General features: G+C 41.1%; 1 protein-coding gene across 1 annotated transcript in view; it reads right to left on the minus strand.

The window, feature by feature from the left end:
- Positions 1 to 290: 290 nt before the first annotated feature.
- The window catches only part of LOC137286372 (origin recognition complex subunit 3-like), a 34,577-nt gene continuing 14,554 nt past the window's right edge, over positions 291 to 20,313 (minus strand). Inside the window, exons 6-20 of the mRNA XM_067818188.1 lie at positions 19,926 to 20,021; positions 19,055 to 19,197; positions 18,018 to 18,177; positions 17,461 to 17,574; positions 17,203 to 17,336; positions 10,686 to 10,752; positions 8,106 to 8,222; positions 7,886 to 7,965; positions 7,067 to 7,203; positions 6,814 to 6,890; positions 3,348 to 3,436; positions 2,549 to 2,690; positions 1,727 to 1,843; positions 1,112 to 1,176; positions 291 to 664 (exon numbers count right to left, since the gene is read on the minus strand). Of these exons, the coding sequence (XP_067674289.1) occupies positions 559 to 664; positions 1,112 to 1,176; positions 1,727 to 1,843; positions 2,549 to 2,690; positions 3,348 to 3,436; positions 6,814 to 6,890; positions 7,067 to 7,203; positions 7,886 to 7,965; positions 8,106 to 8,222; positions 10,686 to 10,752; positions 17,203 to 17,336; positions 17,461 to 17,574; positions 18,018 to 18,177; positions 19,055 to 19,197; positions 19,926 to 20,021 (1,644 nt within the window). The 3' untranslated portion in view covers positions 291 to 558. The remainder of the gene's footprint in view (positions 665 to 1,111; positions 1,177 to 1,726; positions 1,844 to 2,548; positions 2,691 to 3,347; positions 3,437 to 6,813; positions 6,891 to 7,066; positions 7,204 to 7,885; positions 7,966 to 8,105; positions 8,223 to 10,685; positions 10,753 to 17,202; positions 17,337 to 17,460; positions 17,575 to 18,017; positions 18,178 to 19,054; positions 19,198 to 19,925; positions 20,022 to 20,313) is intronic.

Below are 20,313 nucleotides of genomic sequence, written 5' to 3' on the forward strand. Positions count from 1 at the left end.
TTTTGAGAATTTGGAGATGGATCTAATATCAACAGTAGAGAATTTTGAAATCTTTGTACCTTTATCATCATGAAATGGTCTTTGTCAGATTTCAACCTTATGAAGTTTCGGAATAAAATTCTGAGACTAGGCATCTGCCATATGTAAAGATTGTGAGTTATATACTCTACATACAATATTTCCCATTTCCCACATATTAGGAATGCATCCACCTTACAAACCTGAATAGAATCACGGTATGACAATGAAAAAGTTAGCAGTAACTCAACAGACACACAACAAAAACGAAGTTGTGCATAATTAATATTTATTGCAGGTACATCAGTTGAATGATAGGTCTACGACGGGAAGAAAGTCAACAGGTGTCTGTTTTGCCAGACCCGTCAGAGTTATCTCCCTTTTGTTGGCCAGCCAACACTTCAATCACTTTACTGTTCACTGTTTCACACACATTGTATCACATGCTACACACATTGTATCACATGCTACACACAATGTATCACATGTTACACATGCTGTATCACATGTTAGACACTGTATCACATGTTAGACACTGTATCAGCAACCTCCCCATGTGAGTCTGGCCACGTGATCCGTCTTTCTCTTTGTTGGTTTGATGAAACCCAGGAATTGCAGCTCTGAGACTGAACGAATAAATCGTGCTCTGGCATAGGTTAAAGAATCAAATAACATGTAACAAAGCATGCATTGCTGTCATACCACATAATCCTACAAAATATCAAACTAGTTAACTAAGATAATCACACCACTTTTAGCAATATTCCAGTACTATGACTGCGGGCTACACCAAAAATGGGCTTCATACATTGTGCCCCTGTGGAAAATCTAACCCTTATCTTCATTGTGACAAGCTAATGCTTTAACCACTGGGCTACCCTACTACTCCTAAACTTGAAGAAAAGAAACAATATGTCTGACTTTGACAATTCTAACAATGATGCTGGAACCAAGGAGATAAAGCAAATACTGATCCCATTAGTTCTAGAATATAAGCTTCAAATCCTTGCTGTCATTCTATAACAACTTCTTCTCAAATGCAAAAACATTTAACATGCCTGCTTAGATGTCTCTGCAACTCAGTGAAGGATACTGCAATAAACTGTCCTCATCCTTTGTCCTCTTCTGTTCATCTTCTGTTACCACGGTGATGAAAGCCTGGGTGACAACATACATATACCAAAATGTACATAGACTGGGAATGTCAACTCAAAAACTTAAAATTCAAGTTAACTGACTACTGCTGTTCATTGCTGCTCATAATGAGCCAAAATGAGACTTTTACAAATGGTTGATATCATTTTCTACTCACAGAAACAATGTTACACCTATAAACAAAGCAGGCTGAGAAATGTCCCCAAAGACTAACAACTGTATATTAAGTTGAAGGTAGGGTTATTTGTTTACAAGAGAATAATTTTCTAAATCAGTGATGACATGTATACAACCTGAATTGCTGAAAGGAAAACCTTTCACTGTTGCAAGTGGACAAAGTTTGAAAGTATACTTAACAGCAAAAGAAAGGCAAGTTAAAAAAAACATATATATATATCACAAAAGTGACCATTTTTCATGTCTTCTATTTAAAAACTTGACAAAAAACAGAGTTGTATTTCTTTGGCTGTTCTGTGTATTACCTGTAACAGAGTATCAAATGAATCTCTTACAGCAACACTGTGACTATAGTAAGCATCCTGTTGATACTAACCTGAAGCCAGTCATACAGATTGATAAGTTGAGGACACTCCAAATGCAGCTTATACACAATGCAGAGATCTGGCATTGAGGATGTGATCGCCCCATGCTCTCCTTCACAGCACTCACACTGCAACCAGAAGAAGCTAATCAGAAAACAACATCATCTATAGCCAGGTGTGATGTGAGTTAAATGGCAACTGGTGTACATCCAGGGTTACAGAGCTATGGAAGTCACAGTTTGTACTCACCTTGAGGTACCATGACTGGGTAACAAAGCTATGGATCTAACAGGTCAAACTCACCTGGAGGTACTTGGCTGGGTTACAGAGCTATGGACCTTACAGGTAAAACTCACCTGAAAGTACTTGGCTGGGTAGCAGAGCTATGGACCTTACAGGTAAAACTCAACTGGAGGTACTTGGCTGGGTAGCAGGGCTATGGACCTTACAGGTAAAACTCAACTGGAGGTACTTGGCTGGGTAGCAGGGCTATGGACCTTACAGGTAAAACTCACCTGAAAGTACTTGGCTGGGTAGCAGAGCTATGGACCTTACAGGTAAAACTCAACTGGAGGTACTTGGCTGGGTAGCAGGGCTATGGACCTTACAGGTAAAACTCAACTGGAGGTACTTGGCTGGGTAGCAGGGCTATGGACCTTACAGGTAAAACTCACCTGGAGGTACTTGGCTGGGTAGCAGGGCTATGGACCTTACAGGTAAAACTCACCTGAAAGTACTTGGCTGGGTAGCAGAGCTATGGACCTTACAGGTAAAACTCAACTGGAGGTACTTGGCTGGGTAGCAGGGCTATGGATCCTAAATGTCAAACTCACCTGGAGGTACTTGGCTGGGTTACTGAGTGCCTTCTGTATAGCGAGGCGTGGGGAGGCATTGATGTGGCGTCGGACACCAGACACCGAACTGTGGTAGACCAACTCGTGAAGCGGCTGACTGCTTGGACACTTCAAGTACTTCCTACAAGAGGAACATTAGCATCACTTCATAGTTTAACACTACTGAGCAAGTCCTGGCAATGTAGCAGACACTGGAAGCAGCCACTTAGGGTCTGTAGCATCACCTGTCATGAACAACATAGGTTCCTGGAGACCACTTACAACTTGGAATCACCACAGGGTAAATATCCTGTTATCATGAACAACATAGGTTCCTGGAGACCACTTACAACTTGGAATCATCACAGGGTAAATATCCTGTTATCATGAACAACATAGGTTCCTGGAGACCACTTACAACTTGGAATCATCACTGGGTAAATATCCTGTTATCATGAACAACATAGGTTCCTGGAGACCACTTACAACTTGGAATCATCACTGGGTAAATATCCTGTTCACATTGATGACAATTGTACATATGTATCTTTGCCCTCACCACACCTACATGCATCATTTAAGCCTTCAGTACTCGATGCTAAAGAATGAAAATATCCACTTTGACATCTCATGTTCAGAGTTCTGTTTGCTGCTGTAAGATGCCAGTTACATGTTGAACTGTCTCTGTTGACAGACGTCTGCATTGGTCGAGACTGGTCTTCAAGCAGGTGAACACCTGTCATGCCTGCAGAGGATGATTGTCTAAAGTAAAAGGCTAAGAACATATCATCAATCTCACCTAAATAGTGAATCAAAGAAGTCAACAACTCTTTCTCTCTGTTGTTCAAATGGTGAAAATCTTCTTTTCTTCCCCATTTCCTTTAAAGTCTGAAAGTAAACAACGAATCACCTACACTGAACCCTGGTGTATTACATGGGACTTGTATCACTTATACTTAAAAGCAGTCTTGCACAAAGTCAATAAATATATATGGGATGATTGGATCTCATTTACACGGAGAGGATGAAAAAAGAGTTTTAAATTTAATATTGTTATGCAATATTGACCTAATGTAAAATTTGTTACATGGAAAATGTAATTAAGTTAATATGATATTTTATACTTATCCTGACTTATGCGTATTAAGCATATCACCATCCTGCAAATGATAGTGGAACACTTGAATTCCTTGTAGTTCCCTGAAGAGGATGTAAAAGTTCATTCACCTGCGAGTTGCCTCCCTTGAACCCTTTCCCTCCAAAACAGTCTTGTGACTTGCCATGCTTATCACTTTCTCCTGAATAAGCCCTTGCACCTGGGTTTGCTGGGACACCAAAAGTGCCTTCTCTGGGAAGGTTGGGAGGGATTGACACCATGAATCGGGATAAGTATAAAAATGTAATTTTCTGAATACTTTACTTTACTTAAAAAATTACATATTTTTCCTTATCGTCCTGTATCTCATGTTAGTCTAGACAGTGTGCATGGACTCTAAACTAAAATTCTCCAGAGTGAAAGTTGAAGTTGTGAGTTGATCTGCGTAGAGCTAGGGTTACTGCTTTTGCTGCTCTGGCTGAGTATCTTTTTCTGTCTTGAAGCAAGTCTTGATACGTGTAGCTGGAACATTGCAGCTTTCCCTGAGCTTGCTTGGTTTGCGGATGTACAAGTAGTACAAGTACTCTGGTAGTTTTAGGGTTGGACTTCCGAGTTCTTGTATTAGATCTGTGTAAGTCAGTTGTAGCTTTCAGGTCTGCTTGATCTTCAATAGTACTGGAGGTAGTAGTATGCATTTAGTCCTTCCCATGGCATGTTCAGTGTGTCTGTTGCCAAGACTTGAGGATCTGGTCCTGTGAGATGAATGTTGTAGCTGTTGAATCTTGTGGTGAACAGATCTATGAGGGCACATACTATTTACATTACGATTACCCAGAAGGCCTCTAGGTGGAGCATCCACTCAATGGGTTAAGTTAATTGCTGTCAGACTTCTTCTGGGATGCGACACACCTTTAGCCAGATGTTTAATTCATCTTGATGTGAAAATGTTTTTCTTGTTTCGACCACTTCCCTGATGCCACTTCATTGTCAGGATGTGCTCCCTATTCTTGTACTGATGCATTTATGTAGAAATGCATGTCAAAGACTGGCTCTTCTAAATAGGTCCCTCCGCAGACATTCAACTTGTGAGTCCATCACTTGAAAGTCAGGTCCTATGCCATGGAGGAGACACTGCCATGTTGGTGGTGGTAATCAAGGCTATTTGAATCTAGTCTTTGATCTTGATCCAACTAGGTCTGCGACCACAACTGTGATTCTGTGTTGTGAAGAGCCTTATTTACAGGAACTGACGATCCCGCTTTGGTTCCAACACTGAGATCATCAAGTTTACTAGCTAAAGGAATTCTTCTCGTCTCAGAAGCTGGACTATTTCTTCTCCTTCACTTTCTGTACTCCGGTGAACTTTGACTTGTTGAAGTACTTGTGTGGCGTTTGACGGATCATGTTGGCCAACTTGTTAATGGACTTGATCATCATGACTTCTCTGGAATCATGTGTGACTCCCTTGGCAGCTTTGTCAATCTCCCAGCCAAAGATTGTAGGCACCACCCTTGAGTTCTCAGTAGAGGTTTGGTGAACCTGTCACTCCAGGAACATGCTAATAGTAGACCTTGTTTTTGTAGTAGGGTGAGACATACTGAAGTTCAGGCCAGGTGATCAGACATGAAATGCTGGTCCTTCTGAGTTATTAGGGCTGACAGGATCATTCTATCGTCTTCTGTCGGATATCAGTGACTCAATGATCGCTCTAGATGTAGCAAGGCCAAATAAGGTTCTTCTAGTCATGGTGTCAAGCTGACCAATTTTCTTGTCTTTCATCTTATAATACTTGTTATGGGAGTCACTGATCAACTTCAAGTTGTCATCCAGGTCCAGTGCTCTCATGAAGGGGTCCACAGCATGAAGAGGGAACTTCTTAGCATTGAACGTAGGTACATGTTGATTCTGGAACCAGGTTGCTTTTTCGAACGCTGTATGGAGGTTTACACACACCTTGGAGATCAATTCAATGAGTGGAATTTTCAGTGTGTCAAAGTCATCTGTCAGCATCTTATATGTGAACGCTGCATTCGATTCCTTGGAGGGGGATGCCAAGTTCAAGCTGATTGCAATCCGAGATGTGACCTCTGCTTTTGAGAGGACAGAGTTGCCCTCTTCCTCTGTATATATTCCCTCAGATAGTTCCGGGTCCACCAAACTGTACCTTCGTGAACTTTCTTTTCATGAAAATTCCCCCTTGTTTCCATTCCATGACAATGCTGATCTATGTCTGTGGGATTCTGACATGGATCGACTAGATCTCCCTTTTTCTTTTTCTCTTGACGTTCTCGGACACTGACGTGACTTCATAATCTCTTGTAGTCTCAAGGACATTACTGGAACCATCTTTCTCTTCCCTTATGATGGCTGAGTCTTCTGAACATGAAGATCTTCTCAAACGTGAGCCATCGGCTTGTGGGAAAATGGTGAAGATCTCTCAGGAACAAGTTCTTGAATGCTCATGTTTCGCCGAACGCTTTCTATCATGTTAGGATTCTGACATACAGCTCTCTCTTTGACGAACTGATGCTCCATGCGGTGTAGATGAAGCATTTGAAAACACTGAGGCACCATCTATGTCTTCCTGCAGCTGCAATGAGGCTTCACTGGTGTTGTCTCTGTTGACAGACGTCTGCATTGGTCGAGACTGGTCTTCAAGCATGTGAACACCTGTCGTGCCTGCAGAGGATGATTGTTCCACCATGGAGGTAGATTGCATAGATGTTCTAGCAGCAGTATCAGAGGGTCAGCGTATACGTCTCTGAATTCTGTGTCACAGACGATGAGGACTTCTTCCTTTTGCTCTCTGATGACTGTTTTGGAGGGAAAGGTTTCAAGGGAGGAGCATCCACAACTCAAAGGGGGAGTAAACTTTTACATCCTCTTCAACTAACTACAAGGGATTCAAGTGTTCCACTGTCAATTTGTACATAAAGAGATAAAAATAATAAGCATGAATCAGGATAAGGAAAAATGATTCTATATTGTATTGGGAGTTCCTTTCCGGAACCAAAACTGTCACCAGACACCACTCTTCAACTGATTGGAGTAGTAAACATCATGGTCTGAAATCAAGTCAAGTTTCCCTCAGCTACCGAGATATAACCAGAATGCAGGTCAAGTGCATTTATGAAAAACATAGGATCACCATGATCTGCTCATGTCCTACCTTACGTAAAGTGTGTAGATCTGTTTTCGTGAAGCGCACTTCATCTTTCTCAGCCGGCTCTGTCTCTGGTGCTTCCTCTAATGTTCAATAGAAGTACTGTAAATAAGTGGCCAAAACAAACACACTCTTGGACATCAACCTACAGACAAGACAGTTAGGAGCATCTGGGAAAACTTGAACGCAACATTTGTAGTTTAAAAATGACTGACTTAACATTTTATCACTCAGACTTTACCATGTCAAACACACCCACCATCTTCCTTCTCCAGCAGAGCCAGGAGTTCCTGGAGATGGTCTGGCAGCTGCACCAACCCTGGAGGGAGGTCCAGCGACATAGTTCGCTCCACACACAAAGTGACCAGGCTCGACAACTCATCCTTTGATAACATCCTGGCAAGCGTAACAAGAGGATAACATGACATATAAACCTGAAGGGTGCTTCACATTATATATTAGACATGGCCTCTTTCCAAGGAATGACAGCACTTGTTGTTTTTGTTTGCTACAAGGTATTTCTTATTGTAAGTAAGACCTATTTTCCAGTTTAAATTGCACCTATCAGGTTATTAAATGTATACTCTGACGGTCACCGCACAGACAAAGGTACCAGGGTTGAATAATCTATTTATAGTTAGGCCTGTCATTAAATTGATTTTACTAGTGCTACAGTTACAGTTATGAAGTTCATTACATGATCATCTAAACATACATAATTGACGGTTTATACGTATAAAAAGCACTCCTCGGTTATAGTAGGAAAAGTAAGTCCTCACCCATCATTTGGAGGGAAGTAAGACGTCACGAGCTCTCGGTCTTACTTCTCTCCGTCCTCTGGTTTCTGGTCTTACTTTCCCAACCAGTTCTTTATCTTGACAAATAACATCTACTAAACAATGACCTGATCATTAAGGAAAGCAGGATAGGATGACGTGCTGTTGGGTTAGGCTAGGGTGAAAGAGGCAAAATTACGTTATTTGGAAACCTTCGGCAAAATATGGGTGGGTGGGTGAGTGAGTGAGAGTGAGTGAGTGAGTGAGAGATTTGGAAGGAAGGGAAGGAGCAGTACGGATACCTAAAAAGAGTCATGGCCTCCTTGTAAGCCTCACTGTCACACACATCTGACTCAAGACTGGTGGCATACAGCTCCCGCAGCTGCAACATAGAAGAAAAAGTTATGAATGTCTTAAAACATAATGCAGGCACATTTGTGAGTGGTTTGTCTGAAGTCATTGCAATAACTGAAATTATCTGGAGTACAGGACATAAGATAAAAAAGCTGAGAAAACACATACCTGTTTGCCAAGTGGGTACCTTGGAAGAACTGACCCCCATACATTCAGACACTGTAGGATGGGGAAGAAAGTACTGTGGTAGTCATGGAGACCAGTAAGTAGATCCTTCACTCGCTCCTGACAACATAACACTTCATGTCAAAAGGAAGATACCTGACAACACTACATGTGACCAAGGGGATCCTGACAATGTAAAAATATCCATCAACATGTAGATCCTTGACATCACAAGCTAACACATTCACAAGAAGATTGATGACAACACATCACTACAATTTCACAAGTAAATCCCTGACAAAACAACACTAAACATAAACAAGTAGATCCTTGACAACACAGCACTACGCAGAAACACGATTATTGACAAAATAGCACTACATGTCTACTAGATCCTTGACAACTCAACACTACATGTCAACAACTATATCCTTGACAACACAGCACTACACGTCAACAAGTAGATAACTGATTACATGTGGATGTAATCACAAATAGACTCACATTTTTGTACTCCTTTAACCATTACTTGTAGTTAGTCTTAAGCAGAACAGCAGGTTTTTTCTTAAAAAACGCGTGGTTAATTACCACTGAGCAATTAAAAGTTGCCAAGAAGTTGCCTCCTTCCCTCTCACCCCAACGAAACCACAGACAGGTTACATAACTCTGCCACCAGAGTCCTGCAGTGACGTCATGTGAGGATGAATTTTCAGTTAGTTGTATATAAAATGTGTAAAAAGCTCGTCAATTTGCTGATTTTTTTACATCAATGAGGACATGGCAAATCATTAGGTTGCTGTCAAATGCTCACTGGTGACAGGAGATGGTGTCGCCATTATCACAGGACCCCTCAGTTCATGCTAAATATGTTGTTGGTTAGAGTAAAGCGAGCGTTGTACAAGCCTGTACGGATTAAATCAGGTGGCTGGGCACCAAGCTTGCTTCAAAGATAGAAGATACTATTCAGATTTGTTTCCATCAAGTTAAAAAAAAATATCATACTACTTACTAGTAAATGATTGATAACCAAAAAGATTTTGCATGACACAACTTGCAACATTGAGATTTCTTCCTCAGAAGTACACACGTAGTATTATATTGACACCCACCTCGCTTCCAAGAGTGAAATTGTTATGTTATGAGCAGTGGTTATAAGAAAGTAGGTTAGAATTCGTAAATCACTATAAACAACCTAAATGGCACTTATTCTCAGACTGGCAGATGTTTGCGCCACCATTTTTTAAAATCGTGGGGGTCATAGCCTAAAGTCAGCTTGAGGATCAATTAGATTATGGTTTGTTTTCATCAAATTAAAAGATCAAAACCACCTCCTGCTCATAGTAAAATAAGTTTTGGAATCAGGACCAAAAATTTTTACATGACACAGCTTGTAACAGAATGATTTATATCCATTATAACAAGTGATTTTGATAGAATCTTCTATAAAAACAAGCAGAATCTCTGAAAATAAGCAAAACAGGTGACAAAATTATATGGCAGTAGATTCTGCAAACATAACGCTTTCATTTTTCAAAACAATAGTCAAAATTTGCAGGTTTAGATAATCCACCCCTGAAATGTAGATGAATACTACAGCAACCCACATAGCCAAACCTCATATTACATCCCTTTGATTGGTTGAAATTTTGTTCGTGGGAGAGAATTGTGCACTGTTGTCAAAAAGGTCAATTTAAGGTAATTAAATGTCGAAATGTGTAGTTTTAATGATGGGGTATCATTTATAAGAATGTCAATATATGATTTACGTAGTTTTACCCACCCCTCCACCCACCCCAGGTAGAGTACATGTGATCTTTAACAAGTAGATCCCTAAAAACATAATACATCTCAAAAAGGAGATAGCTAATAACAGAACATAACTGTCAACAATTGCATTACTGAGAACAAAAAATCCTGGCATACTGTATCAGCAAACACTGAAAAGCTCTTGAGTCAGTTCAGTGTCTCTGATGTTGATCAGTACAGACATAACACCAAATGTCCTTATTATATGGCAGGTTGATTTTCGCCCTTGACTGGCTCACTTGGTCACATGACAGCTTTGACTCTAAGTGATGTCAACCTTGCCATGTTTCGAGAAGTTGATATAACAATCCAAGCACCTCCCCTTGGCTAAAAATACATTTGGGATATTCCATCTGTGAACTCCACATTGCATGTGTTATGCCAGGTAAGGATGTGATAGGCATTGCTTCATGGCTGTGACTGTGTTGGTTTAGAGTTACATCCCATCTGTATCAAAATGGCAGACGACACAACACCACGAAGATTCATGACTGTGTCAGTACTTTTGTCATATAATAAAACAATTATTGACTTCATTTTGACTTCATTCCAATGATTTATAAACCTTGGACACCTCGGCTCTGCCTAAGTGAATATCACTTGTCCAAGGTCATTAAATTATTGGATCAACCTCACTAGAAGTCAATAATTGTATAATAATGTTGCAAAATGTGTAACTAAATAAAGCAATACTTCATACACCAATATCTTAAACCTATCCATGGGTCATTAACGTTATTCAATAAAGATGGCATATTGAGGATCACTCGTTGTTACCTTTAGAAATTTATCATCCTCCTCGAGTCTGGACTGATCTTCAGGAGAACAGCTCTCCACAAGGTACCTGCAGTACACACAGTTAATTAAGATTATGTTGTAAAAAGCAAGTAAGTATGGTTTTAGATTAAGCAACATTCCAACAATATCTTGGCAGGTACACAACATGAAGGGGAAGTAAGTCCTGGACAAGCAGTCTTTAGGTTACACTGTCCCTGTATATACAGCAGAACAAGACCTACCACAAAACAGGTACTGTTTGTTTGTCTTGTTCAATATACACTTAATATAAGAGGTATTTAGGCTGCTTTGCTCAACAGCAATATCCTGGCTATGCGACTGTCAATGTGAAAAAACAGCTCTCTAAGGATGTTCGACATCACAAACACTGACCAACACTGGGACTGCATGCCATGTATCAACCTCATGTCACTACAGATTGTAAAGAATAAAGCATAGGGGTGCGTTGCAAGCTGAAAATCGCTTAGAGTAAGCAAATGAATTATTCTGGGCTTGAAACGGTTCAAGGGGTTTATCGATCTTCCAAAAATGGCAGGGAAATTACCGTTTGCTTGTCTGGTGCTAATAACATAATTTTTTTAATAAAATTGATATTTTATACTCAACCTGACTGGCTTAATTGCTTACTCTCCTCTTCCTGGTGAAGATAGTGGAACACCTGAAATCCCTTAAAGTTCCCTTCTAAAAGAAGCAGACGTAAAATCACACTCACCCAAGTATTAGCTCCCTTTTCCCACTCACATGGTCAGCTGACCGCCATGCTACTTCACTCTCTCCTGTAATCGCCCGACAGGAGGATGCAAGAATTCAGTGTGTCTGTGAGGGGCGGCTGGGAGGGCTTTAGCCATGAGTCAGGATAAGTATAAAATATCAATTTTATTCAGAAAATTACATATTTTTCCTTATCCTGACTCATGCTTAATTGCTTACAGAATCCGACGGAAGCGGCAGTGGGTCAGGCCATGCTGGATTCTGGTGTCAGTTGTAAACCACATCCAATAATTTCCCCCTAACGGGAACTTGTAACAGCGATAATTCAGTCTTATTCTTCTCATATTGGTTGGAGATTTGGAGGGGAATCACATCCAGTCGAAGAGAAGGTTTTGTTGACTGGTACGAGATGACACTAACAAATCTAGTGTCTTGTGAGTTTCTGATGCAACTAAATATCACAATATAACAATCGAAACTAGTTGCGACGTTTTTCCATGTATAATTACCTTCATAATGAATGCAAGGTCATAATCACTTATGCTAGTCTGTTCAAGACGTGCCCATAGACTTTCCACCAAAATACTCCGCAGAGCATCTGGCTTCCACAAGTCATGTGATAGATCGGGTAACTTAAGTCAGATAAATAATCTGCTGTTTGAGGATGAGTTGCCTTGTTTGCCGAAAATCCCTTTTTCCTGGCATATGTCTCAAACCGTTTCCACTTGTTATAAAGCATGTCAGTGGATTTCCTTAAAGCTAAGGTGACTGCTTTCGCCACTCTCTCTGAATATCCTTTGCGTTTCAAACAAGTTTTGATACGGTCCATGAATGAAAAGATTCTTTCACTCTGGTAACTGTAGTGTTGGTTGTCCTAGCTCTTCTATAAGTGTTGAAAACCAATCTCTTGTTGGCCAGTAAGGTATGACCAAAATCAGTTGTAACCTGTTTGTTTGTCTGATTTTCTCAATGACTGTTGGTAACAGTACTGGACGGGGAAACGCGTACATGTTTAGTCCTTCCCATGGAATGCTGAGAGCGTCCGTTGCCTTGGCTAGGGGATATGGTACTGGCGCCACAAAGGTTGTTGTCTGTTTGCAAATAGATCTATTTGCGGTTCCCGTTGCAGGCTCCTGGTATGTGACATGCTTTTACTTGAAGATTCAGGCTGTCGACTAGGTTGAACAGTTGAAATGTTAGGCGTAGTAGAGATAGTAATCTTGTTGACCCTTGTTTGTTTATGTAAAATGCTACTGTTGAGTTGTCCGTGTGGATCATTAATAACTTGTTTCTTAATGCTGTCGACCAGTGGTGGATGGTATTAATGAGTGCTTTCATTTCCAACTGTTGATGTGAAATCTTGTTCCTCTTTGTTCCAGATTCCTGCTGCTACCTCATTTCCCAGATGAGCTCCCCATCCTTGTAGAGATGCGTCTACTTAAAGGCGGTTGTTGAATGCTGCCTCTAACACCTAGGTTCCTGCGCAGACATTCGATCGGCAAGTCCACCACATCAGAAAAGGCTTCAGGCTGTCTGGAAGCGGAATCTGTACTCTGTTGCTGAGATGAAGATTCAAGAATCCTTGTAAGGGATGCAACTGCAGTCTTCCTCTTTCAGTCATATCTTGTGCTGATGTGAGGAGGCCCAGTAGACACTGCCATTGTCAAGTGTTAGCGGAGTTTGCATGATCATTTCTTGAATCTTGACCCACCAGTCCTCCAGAACTACGATCTGATTCAACGTAGTGATGAAACAAATGTCTAGGAATTTGATATCGTGTTGAGGTTCCAATTCTGACTTTAGGTGATCTACTAACCAACCCAGTTGTGTTAGTAGCCTGATCATGAAGTCTAATTGGTGTCTGAGTTGACTTTCCCGTTGATGCACTTGTATCCTGTCGTCCACATAAAACGCACTGCGTAGCCCCCTGAGGTGTAGATAAGTGACGATGGGTTTGGTTATTCATGTAAATAGCCATGGGGCCAAAGATATTCCAAACATTGATAATGCTGACCATTGAAAAGGAAGTGTAGATATTTTCTGGATTCGCGACATATCAGGATATGTAGGCATGCATCTTGCCTATCCATGCTGACTAGATAGTCTGCTGGTCTGATGAGGAGTCTTAATTGAGGAAGATGTACCATCTTGAAATGTTCTGGCTTCCGTAGAAACTTCTTGTTGAATTCCTTAATGTTGTAAATGAGATGGAATTACTCTCTGGAATTCGTCTTCCGAACTGGGAAATTGGAGATTAAAATCCGGGTGTTAAATTCTGTGGCTGTATTACTTCTACTGCTCCATTCTGCAAAAGTGTTGATATAGCATCGGTCAACTTGTCTAGTTGGTTGTTTGCATAGATGATGTGAGTTGGTTGTTTTGAGAGTGGTGGTGTATCCTCCAGCGCTCTTTGAACCCTGGAAAACTTGGACTTGCTAATGTAACATTGATTTCTCTGTTTAAGGACAGAAGTGTCGATGGATTTTATCATCATAACTTCCCTTGAATCTTGAGTAACCGATCTTGCTACCCCTTCAATCCTTCCGTCGAATACTGTAGGTGCAGACAATGGGGCTTGATACAATGGCTTTGTGAAGTTCTCACTCCATGAGGTGGCGGACAGGAGCCCCTGCCTACGAAGTAGATTAATTCCAGCAGTGGTAGAAGCTGAATGCTTAGACATAAATCGCTGATCCTTCCTCTGCGTAACGAGTGCCGACAGGATCATCCTCTCTTCCTCGTTTACTGGGTTGCTAAACTTAGTGATGAGAGTCCCGTTGATGGCTCTAGATCGAGCTAATCCAAAAATGGTCCGCCTCATAGTAGTGTCCAGTTGCGCCAATCTTTTGTCTTCCACCTTGTAAAATCTATTACGAGCTGGATTGATGATTTCATAGCCTTCGTCAACCTCCGCCGCTCTGATGAATGGCTCCATATTATGAAGAGGGAAATGACGTGCGTTAAAAGGCGGCACATGTTGCTGTTAAAACTTGGTTGCTGTCTTGAATGCTGTAGACAAAGTCTCAGGTATCGTAGATACAGGAGGAATCAGCGGAAATGTTAACGTATCAATGTCGTCATTCTTCATCATGTATGTGTTGAACTCGTTGGTATCCTTAGATGGGGAAGCCAGGTTTAAACCATCTGTGATCCATGATGTAATTTCCGAGTCCGAGAATAAGACTTCCTCTGATGACAATTCACACTGATGTCTAACTTCATTCTTCCTAGAGAAAGATGAATCCATAGATTGCCGACGATCCCGACTGCGTGAGTCTAAGTCCAAAGGGGAGGATGACTGCATACAACGTCTTCTATAAACAGGAGAGAAAGAAGAAGAACTTATCCACTGGCGCGTCCATCCATGAGTGCACTCACGTGAGCGTATGACGCTACTCGTGCGAGTACACTCACTCGGTGTGGGTATATCCTTCTCTGTGCTGCGATCTGATGATCTGGACCTGGATCTTCTGGAGTGCGTGCGTGCATGCACCTTCTCTTCATCCTCATCCACGTGAGTGCCGGTCTAGATGAATGATCTTGTTGATTCACAGTCAAAGTAGTTGACGAGTGCAGTTGTCTTTCCTCTTCCAATCTTTGTTCCATGAGGTTCATCATCAATTGTTGCATGAAGACGCCTGTGTCAGATGCATTCGGTGAGTGCATTGACGACTGTGTTGAAGAGTTGTCTACGATGCCCGTCAGTGCATTTGAAATCTGTTGAAGATGTCTGTTGAAGATGAGATGTGTTCTGAGGTGTTAAAGATGCCATTGGTATCGATCTAGTTGCCGAAGTCCAATGCATGGTCTCTTCACTCCGTGTCATTAACGGAGACTCGTTTAAGTATTGATGTTCTTCTAAGGGGGACTATCTTCTCCCCAAATGACTTGTTTATCTGCGAGGGATGATTCTGCAAAGATCTAGCAGATGACGACTTTGACTTCTTATTTTTCTTGGTCTGAGATGGTTCTGTCTCAACAGATGATCTCTTCTGAGTCTTGGAAGGGGACTCGCCCAACCCTGGACACGACCCTGGAGATACGAGGGGATGTCAATAAGTTTTGAGTCTTGCATAGAAAAAGACAAAATATTGGTATGAACCACATTTATTTTTCAACATAGTCCCTTTGTGAGTCACTTGTTCCATCTTTTCTGCCAGTCGCTGATGCCATCTCTGTAGAAGGCGCCATTTTGGTCCCCAAACCAAGTAGCAGCAATAAGCTCATTATCATCCTGAAATCTACGACCACGCAAGTGTTTCTTGAGATTTGGGAACTGATGGTAATCACTTGGTGCCAGGTCTGGAGAGTAGGGGGGATGGGGCAAGATTTTGTACCCGTATTCCTGTATAGCAGCGGCTGCAACGCAAGGTGTACTGGAGCATTGTCTTGATGTAGAAGAATACCACGTCTGATCTTGCCCCGGCGCTTCTCCTTGATTGACTGTCGCACTTGCATCAACAAGTTAACGTAATATTCCCCATTCATTGTTCTTCCTTTTGGTAAGTAATCTATGTGGATGATGCCTTTGCTATCCCAGAAGACTGTCGCCATTACCCTCTGCACTGATCTGGAGGCTTTGAACTTTTTGGTCCTGGGAGAAGTGACATGTTTCCATTCCATGGATTCTTGTTTGCTCTCTGGATCATAGTGGCAGATCCAGGTTTCATCACAGGTTACTAGCCTAAAGTGAAAATCTTCTGGATTATTCTTGTATCTGGTTAGCATGGAGTTGCTTATGGTGACCTTGTTTGCTTCATTTCATCTGTAAGCATTCTTGGCACCCATCTTACGCATACCTTACACATGACGAGATGTTCATGAAGAATTGTCTCGATGGATCCATGTGAAATGCCTGTGGTCTCCTCTAACTCGTGGAGTGTGATTCGACGATTTTCCAGCACAAGTCTATGCCCTCTGTCAATGTTTTCCTGACCAGTGCTTGTTGTTGGACGAGGGTCAACTTCAAGATTCTCTCTACCATGCTTAAATTCATTGACCCATCATTTGATGGTAGCAGATGAAGGGGAAGACTTCCCATAAACTGCTGAAAGATTTTCTTCAATGTTCTTTGCCGAGTTTCATTCAAGAACTCAAAACTTAACTACTGCTCTATACTCAATTTTCTTCATTTTCACTACCGTGAGGGGGGTCTCTTTCTGTCCATGTGAGCTGTTCAATAACTTCTGAGAGTAGGATACCAAAACTTATATATCACATCAGCTACACCCCAAGGTTCAATGTCGTACCATAGGCTGCGACACCTGGGTATGAAAAATGCTCAAGGCTCAAAACTTATTGACATCCCCTCGTACAGCTGGCTTCTTGCTGGAATGAATCTCAGCATCAACAATTGACCGGTTACCATACCTTATCTCAGACTTAGACATGGCTAATGCGAGCCAACGTTGCTTGTCTCTAGCACGTCTGTGAACAGAGCGTAAATATAATAAAAATCCTGCTTCAGATAATTTAAAAGCACTGCATTGAACCTGTGGAATAAACAGAGGATGCTGGGATGTAAGCTATTTTTTGCCAATTTGGCACCCAAACAATTTTGTTCAGTCTTCAAATTGAAATTTTCTTTAGACGCCAATATAAAGTTTGCACTCAATGTGAGCTGTACATCGTTTGCAAGCGATTGTCTGTTTGCAACGCACCCTAGATCTTCACAATGGATAACATACTGACATGAGATAGTTTGTCTGTCATCCCTAAACACAAGAGTCCACCTATGTGAATACAGACGGCAAAGAGGTCTAGACCTTGAATCATCTGCACATACCTGGTGAAGGAGGGTACCTGTCGGAGTCGGTCAAGTTCCTTGTGGCCGAGACTTGAGACAGTGTTGTCTACGTCCACCAGGTGGCAGCACAAGTGACTCAGAGGCTGGTTGTAGAAATGCTCCAACATACAGAACTGAAACAAACATTGTGTCATGTCAATAAGTCGCCATGATAGGTAATGTCAGTACCATTTCTCATCAAGTTTCAGAGTTTAAGTCCTACAAGAGAAATACAGTAAGTTGTAAAAACGTACATACTTGGAGACCCTTGATGAAGTTGAGGACGGAGAAGTCATGGTACAGGAAGATATCGAGGAGTAGTTGGAACACTTTGGGCCCAAGTTTAAAGGGAAATGTTGCTGTCATCAACACCTGTAAGGGAATATCATCACACGTAACTTCAAGTTGACTTACCACATTAGGTGAGTGATTGTGTAAAGTTGGTTTTGCAGTGCTTTTAGCAGTATTCCAGCGACATACTGGTGAACACAAGAAATGGGCTTCACACATTGTGCCCATGCGAAGTTAACACACTAGAAGTGATTGAGAACTGATTCACTCTGTTTAAGTAATATTCCAACAAAATGAAAACAAAGACACAGAAATGGGCATTTTGTAGCAATATAGGGATCAAGTAAGTGAGTGAGTGAGTTAAGTTTTACGCCACACTCAGCAATATTCAGGGTGTTCGAAAACTCCCAACCATTTTGAACATGACTTATGAACACACTGAAGATTTTTTTCTGCATAGGGGTTTGACGAACCGCCCATGAAGTATTACAGAAGTAGTGTGTGAGATGCCTGGATACACTGACCTTGTTGATGACCTGGGTGAGGTATTCCGAGGAGGGGGGTGCCTGGAACTTCTCCATGCACAGAAGAGAGGAGATTGAATTGGGGAGCAGGCGATGAACAGCTGTTACAGATGTGGCAATTCCAAACACCAACACAAGTGGAAGCTCATGAATGTAGTTGCTGAAACAAGGATGATTTATTGTAATGCTTTATACTGGTTTGTCTGTCATAGGGAAAACATCCTTAGTGTAGCATATTTCCAAATTTGTAAATTTATTCTATCTCATGTATTGTACTTATCCTAGTGTGTGACAGTACAGACAGCAAAGTCTCAACTACTGAGATAAGTTGTAAGTACAAAAGAGGCTTTTTACTGTGTAACTCCTATTCTTGTGATCGATTAATCCATTGAACCCCTTAGTGTACTAAGCACAATACTGGGAGATGGGAGCTTGCAATAAACTGGAAGACTGGTGTTGACATTCCTAAGCACAAAGCACTGAAATACCTGGGAGGGAAACTGTAAGTTATCATAACATGAAGGATCATGGGTGATTCCAGAACGTTAATAAAAATAACAAAAAAGGAAAAGGAAATGATTCCAGTTCAACAAAAGAGAGATAATCTACTGAAGGACACTGGGGCCTGCAAATATTTGAACCTGTCAGCCCGAAACAGTAAAAAACTGCGCACTGCCTCTAGGGGAGGAGGACAGCATGGAGGATGGGTGCCTGCACTGGAGGTTCACAAGTTTTCTAATTTCCTCAAATAAAGGAGAGAGAGTATATACATGAGATAAGATAAGTTTACAAATTTATGGTCTCAGCCACTTGTATATTTTAAACAATACAAATGCTAAATCAAGTCAAAGAGCACTCAGAGAGCACTGTTGAGCTAAAATAGCACTCAGAAAGTTGTTGATGACAAAAAGCAGCTCTCATTTGGAAGAAGTTCAGGGTATTTATCATGTGAGAACATTTTTGAAAATAATAGGAGTCATGATCTAGTGATGCGTTGGAGACTGCTGGTGAGGTGTGGGAATGATGAGCCTGTTTACCTGCAGATACTGATGACATCTTGAAGTACATGGGGCAAGAAACTCTCCATATCTTCCAGAACAACCACCAGAGGGGGCTGTGACATGGTTGTTTCGACAGCTCCACCACCAGAACGACGCTTCTTTGGAGAAGAACTTGAAGACTGGAAGATACAGCTTGAATACTTCAAACAATGTGCGATGTTTGTGCAACCACCACCATTACATCTGACACCTCTAGCATGTTAACATCTGTTGCAAAGGCACACCACAACTTTAATATCATCAGTTCTCTCAAAATATCATAACATATGGCTTGTTTTCAAGGAATGAGCCATTAGCTGACTTCAAGTCTATCTTGTAGCATAGTCTTTTCTCCTCTGAATAACATCAGTGGACCAACATGTTATCAACAAAAACGTCTGGTTTCCCTCATAGTTTGATAACACAGTCATGATACTATCCCCTCAGGATTTCACTGCTGCTTCCAGAAATATTACAGTAAAGGACATCAGAAATGGATTTCAAAATATTGCTCATGTTGGGAACCAAAATGATAAACAGTTGCATTAACAACACAGTTACATAACCACCCAGAAGGAGATCAAAGGAAACTTTTAACATGAAGCAGATCAAAAAGAGGTTTAAGATATATGTGTTAACTCCTGATAAATTATGGCAAGATCAGAAGCGCTAGTTTGCACTGATCTATGAATGTGGAGATTGTTGTTTTATTATGTGATAGGTTGGTAGCAACATTTTCATGAAATATGAGTTTATGCTATGTACTTCAAACAGTGATGTATAAACAGTCCATGCATTGATATGGAAACAAATTGATGGGGGCATTATCTAAGCTGTTTGGTAAATAATTTGACTACTGTCAACTCACTCTGAACTTGCTGTTGTACCACTGGCACAGTGTGGACACTGTACACGCCGCCTGCTTTCGTTTTGGAGCGATATCATCATCGTCATCATCTAACATCTAAAAAAACAAGAAACGTGATCAGAATATCACTCACCAATATGGCAGAACAATGTCAATAACAAGTCAACATCGGTGTAAAACATTTGAGTCCTTTAGCACAAACATTCCATTTTTAAATATTTTATTAATGTGTTTAACACACTGACTGCCACCGTGAGCATACTCATAGTATCAAATCTGGTCTAATTTGCCACTTTGAGTTATCTCGGAGCTATATCTGTGGTATATATCAGACATAACTTGTGATTGAGAGTAACAAATGACAAAAGTTATTGGAGAGACAGATCAA

The sequence above is a fragment of the Haliotis asinina genome, chromosome 6, assembly GCF_037392515.1.
Source record: "Haliotis asinina isolate JCU_RB_2024 chromosome 6, JCU_Hal_asi_v2, whole genome shotgun sequence".
NCBI classification, from domain to species: Eukaryota; Metazoa; Mollusca; class Gastropoda; order Lepetellida; family Haliotidae; genus Haliotis; species Haliotis asinina.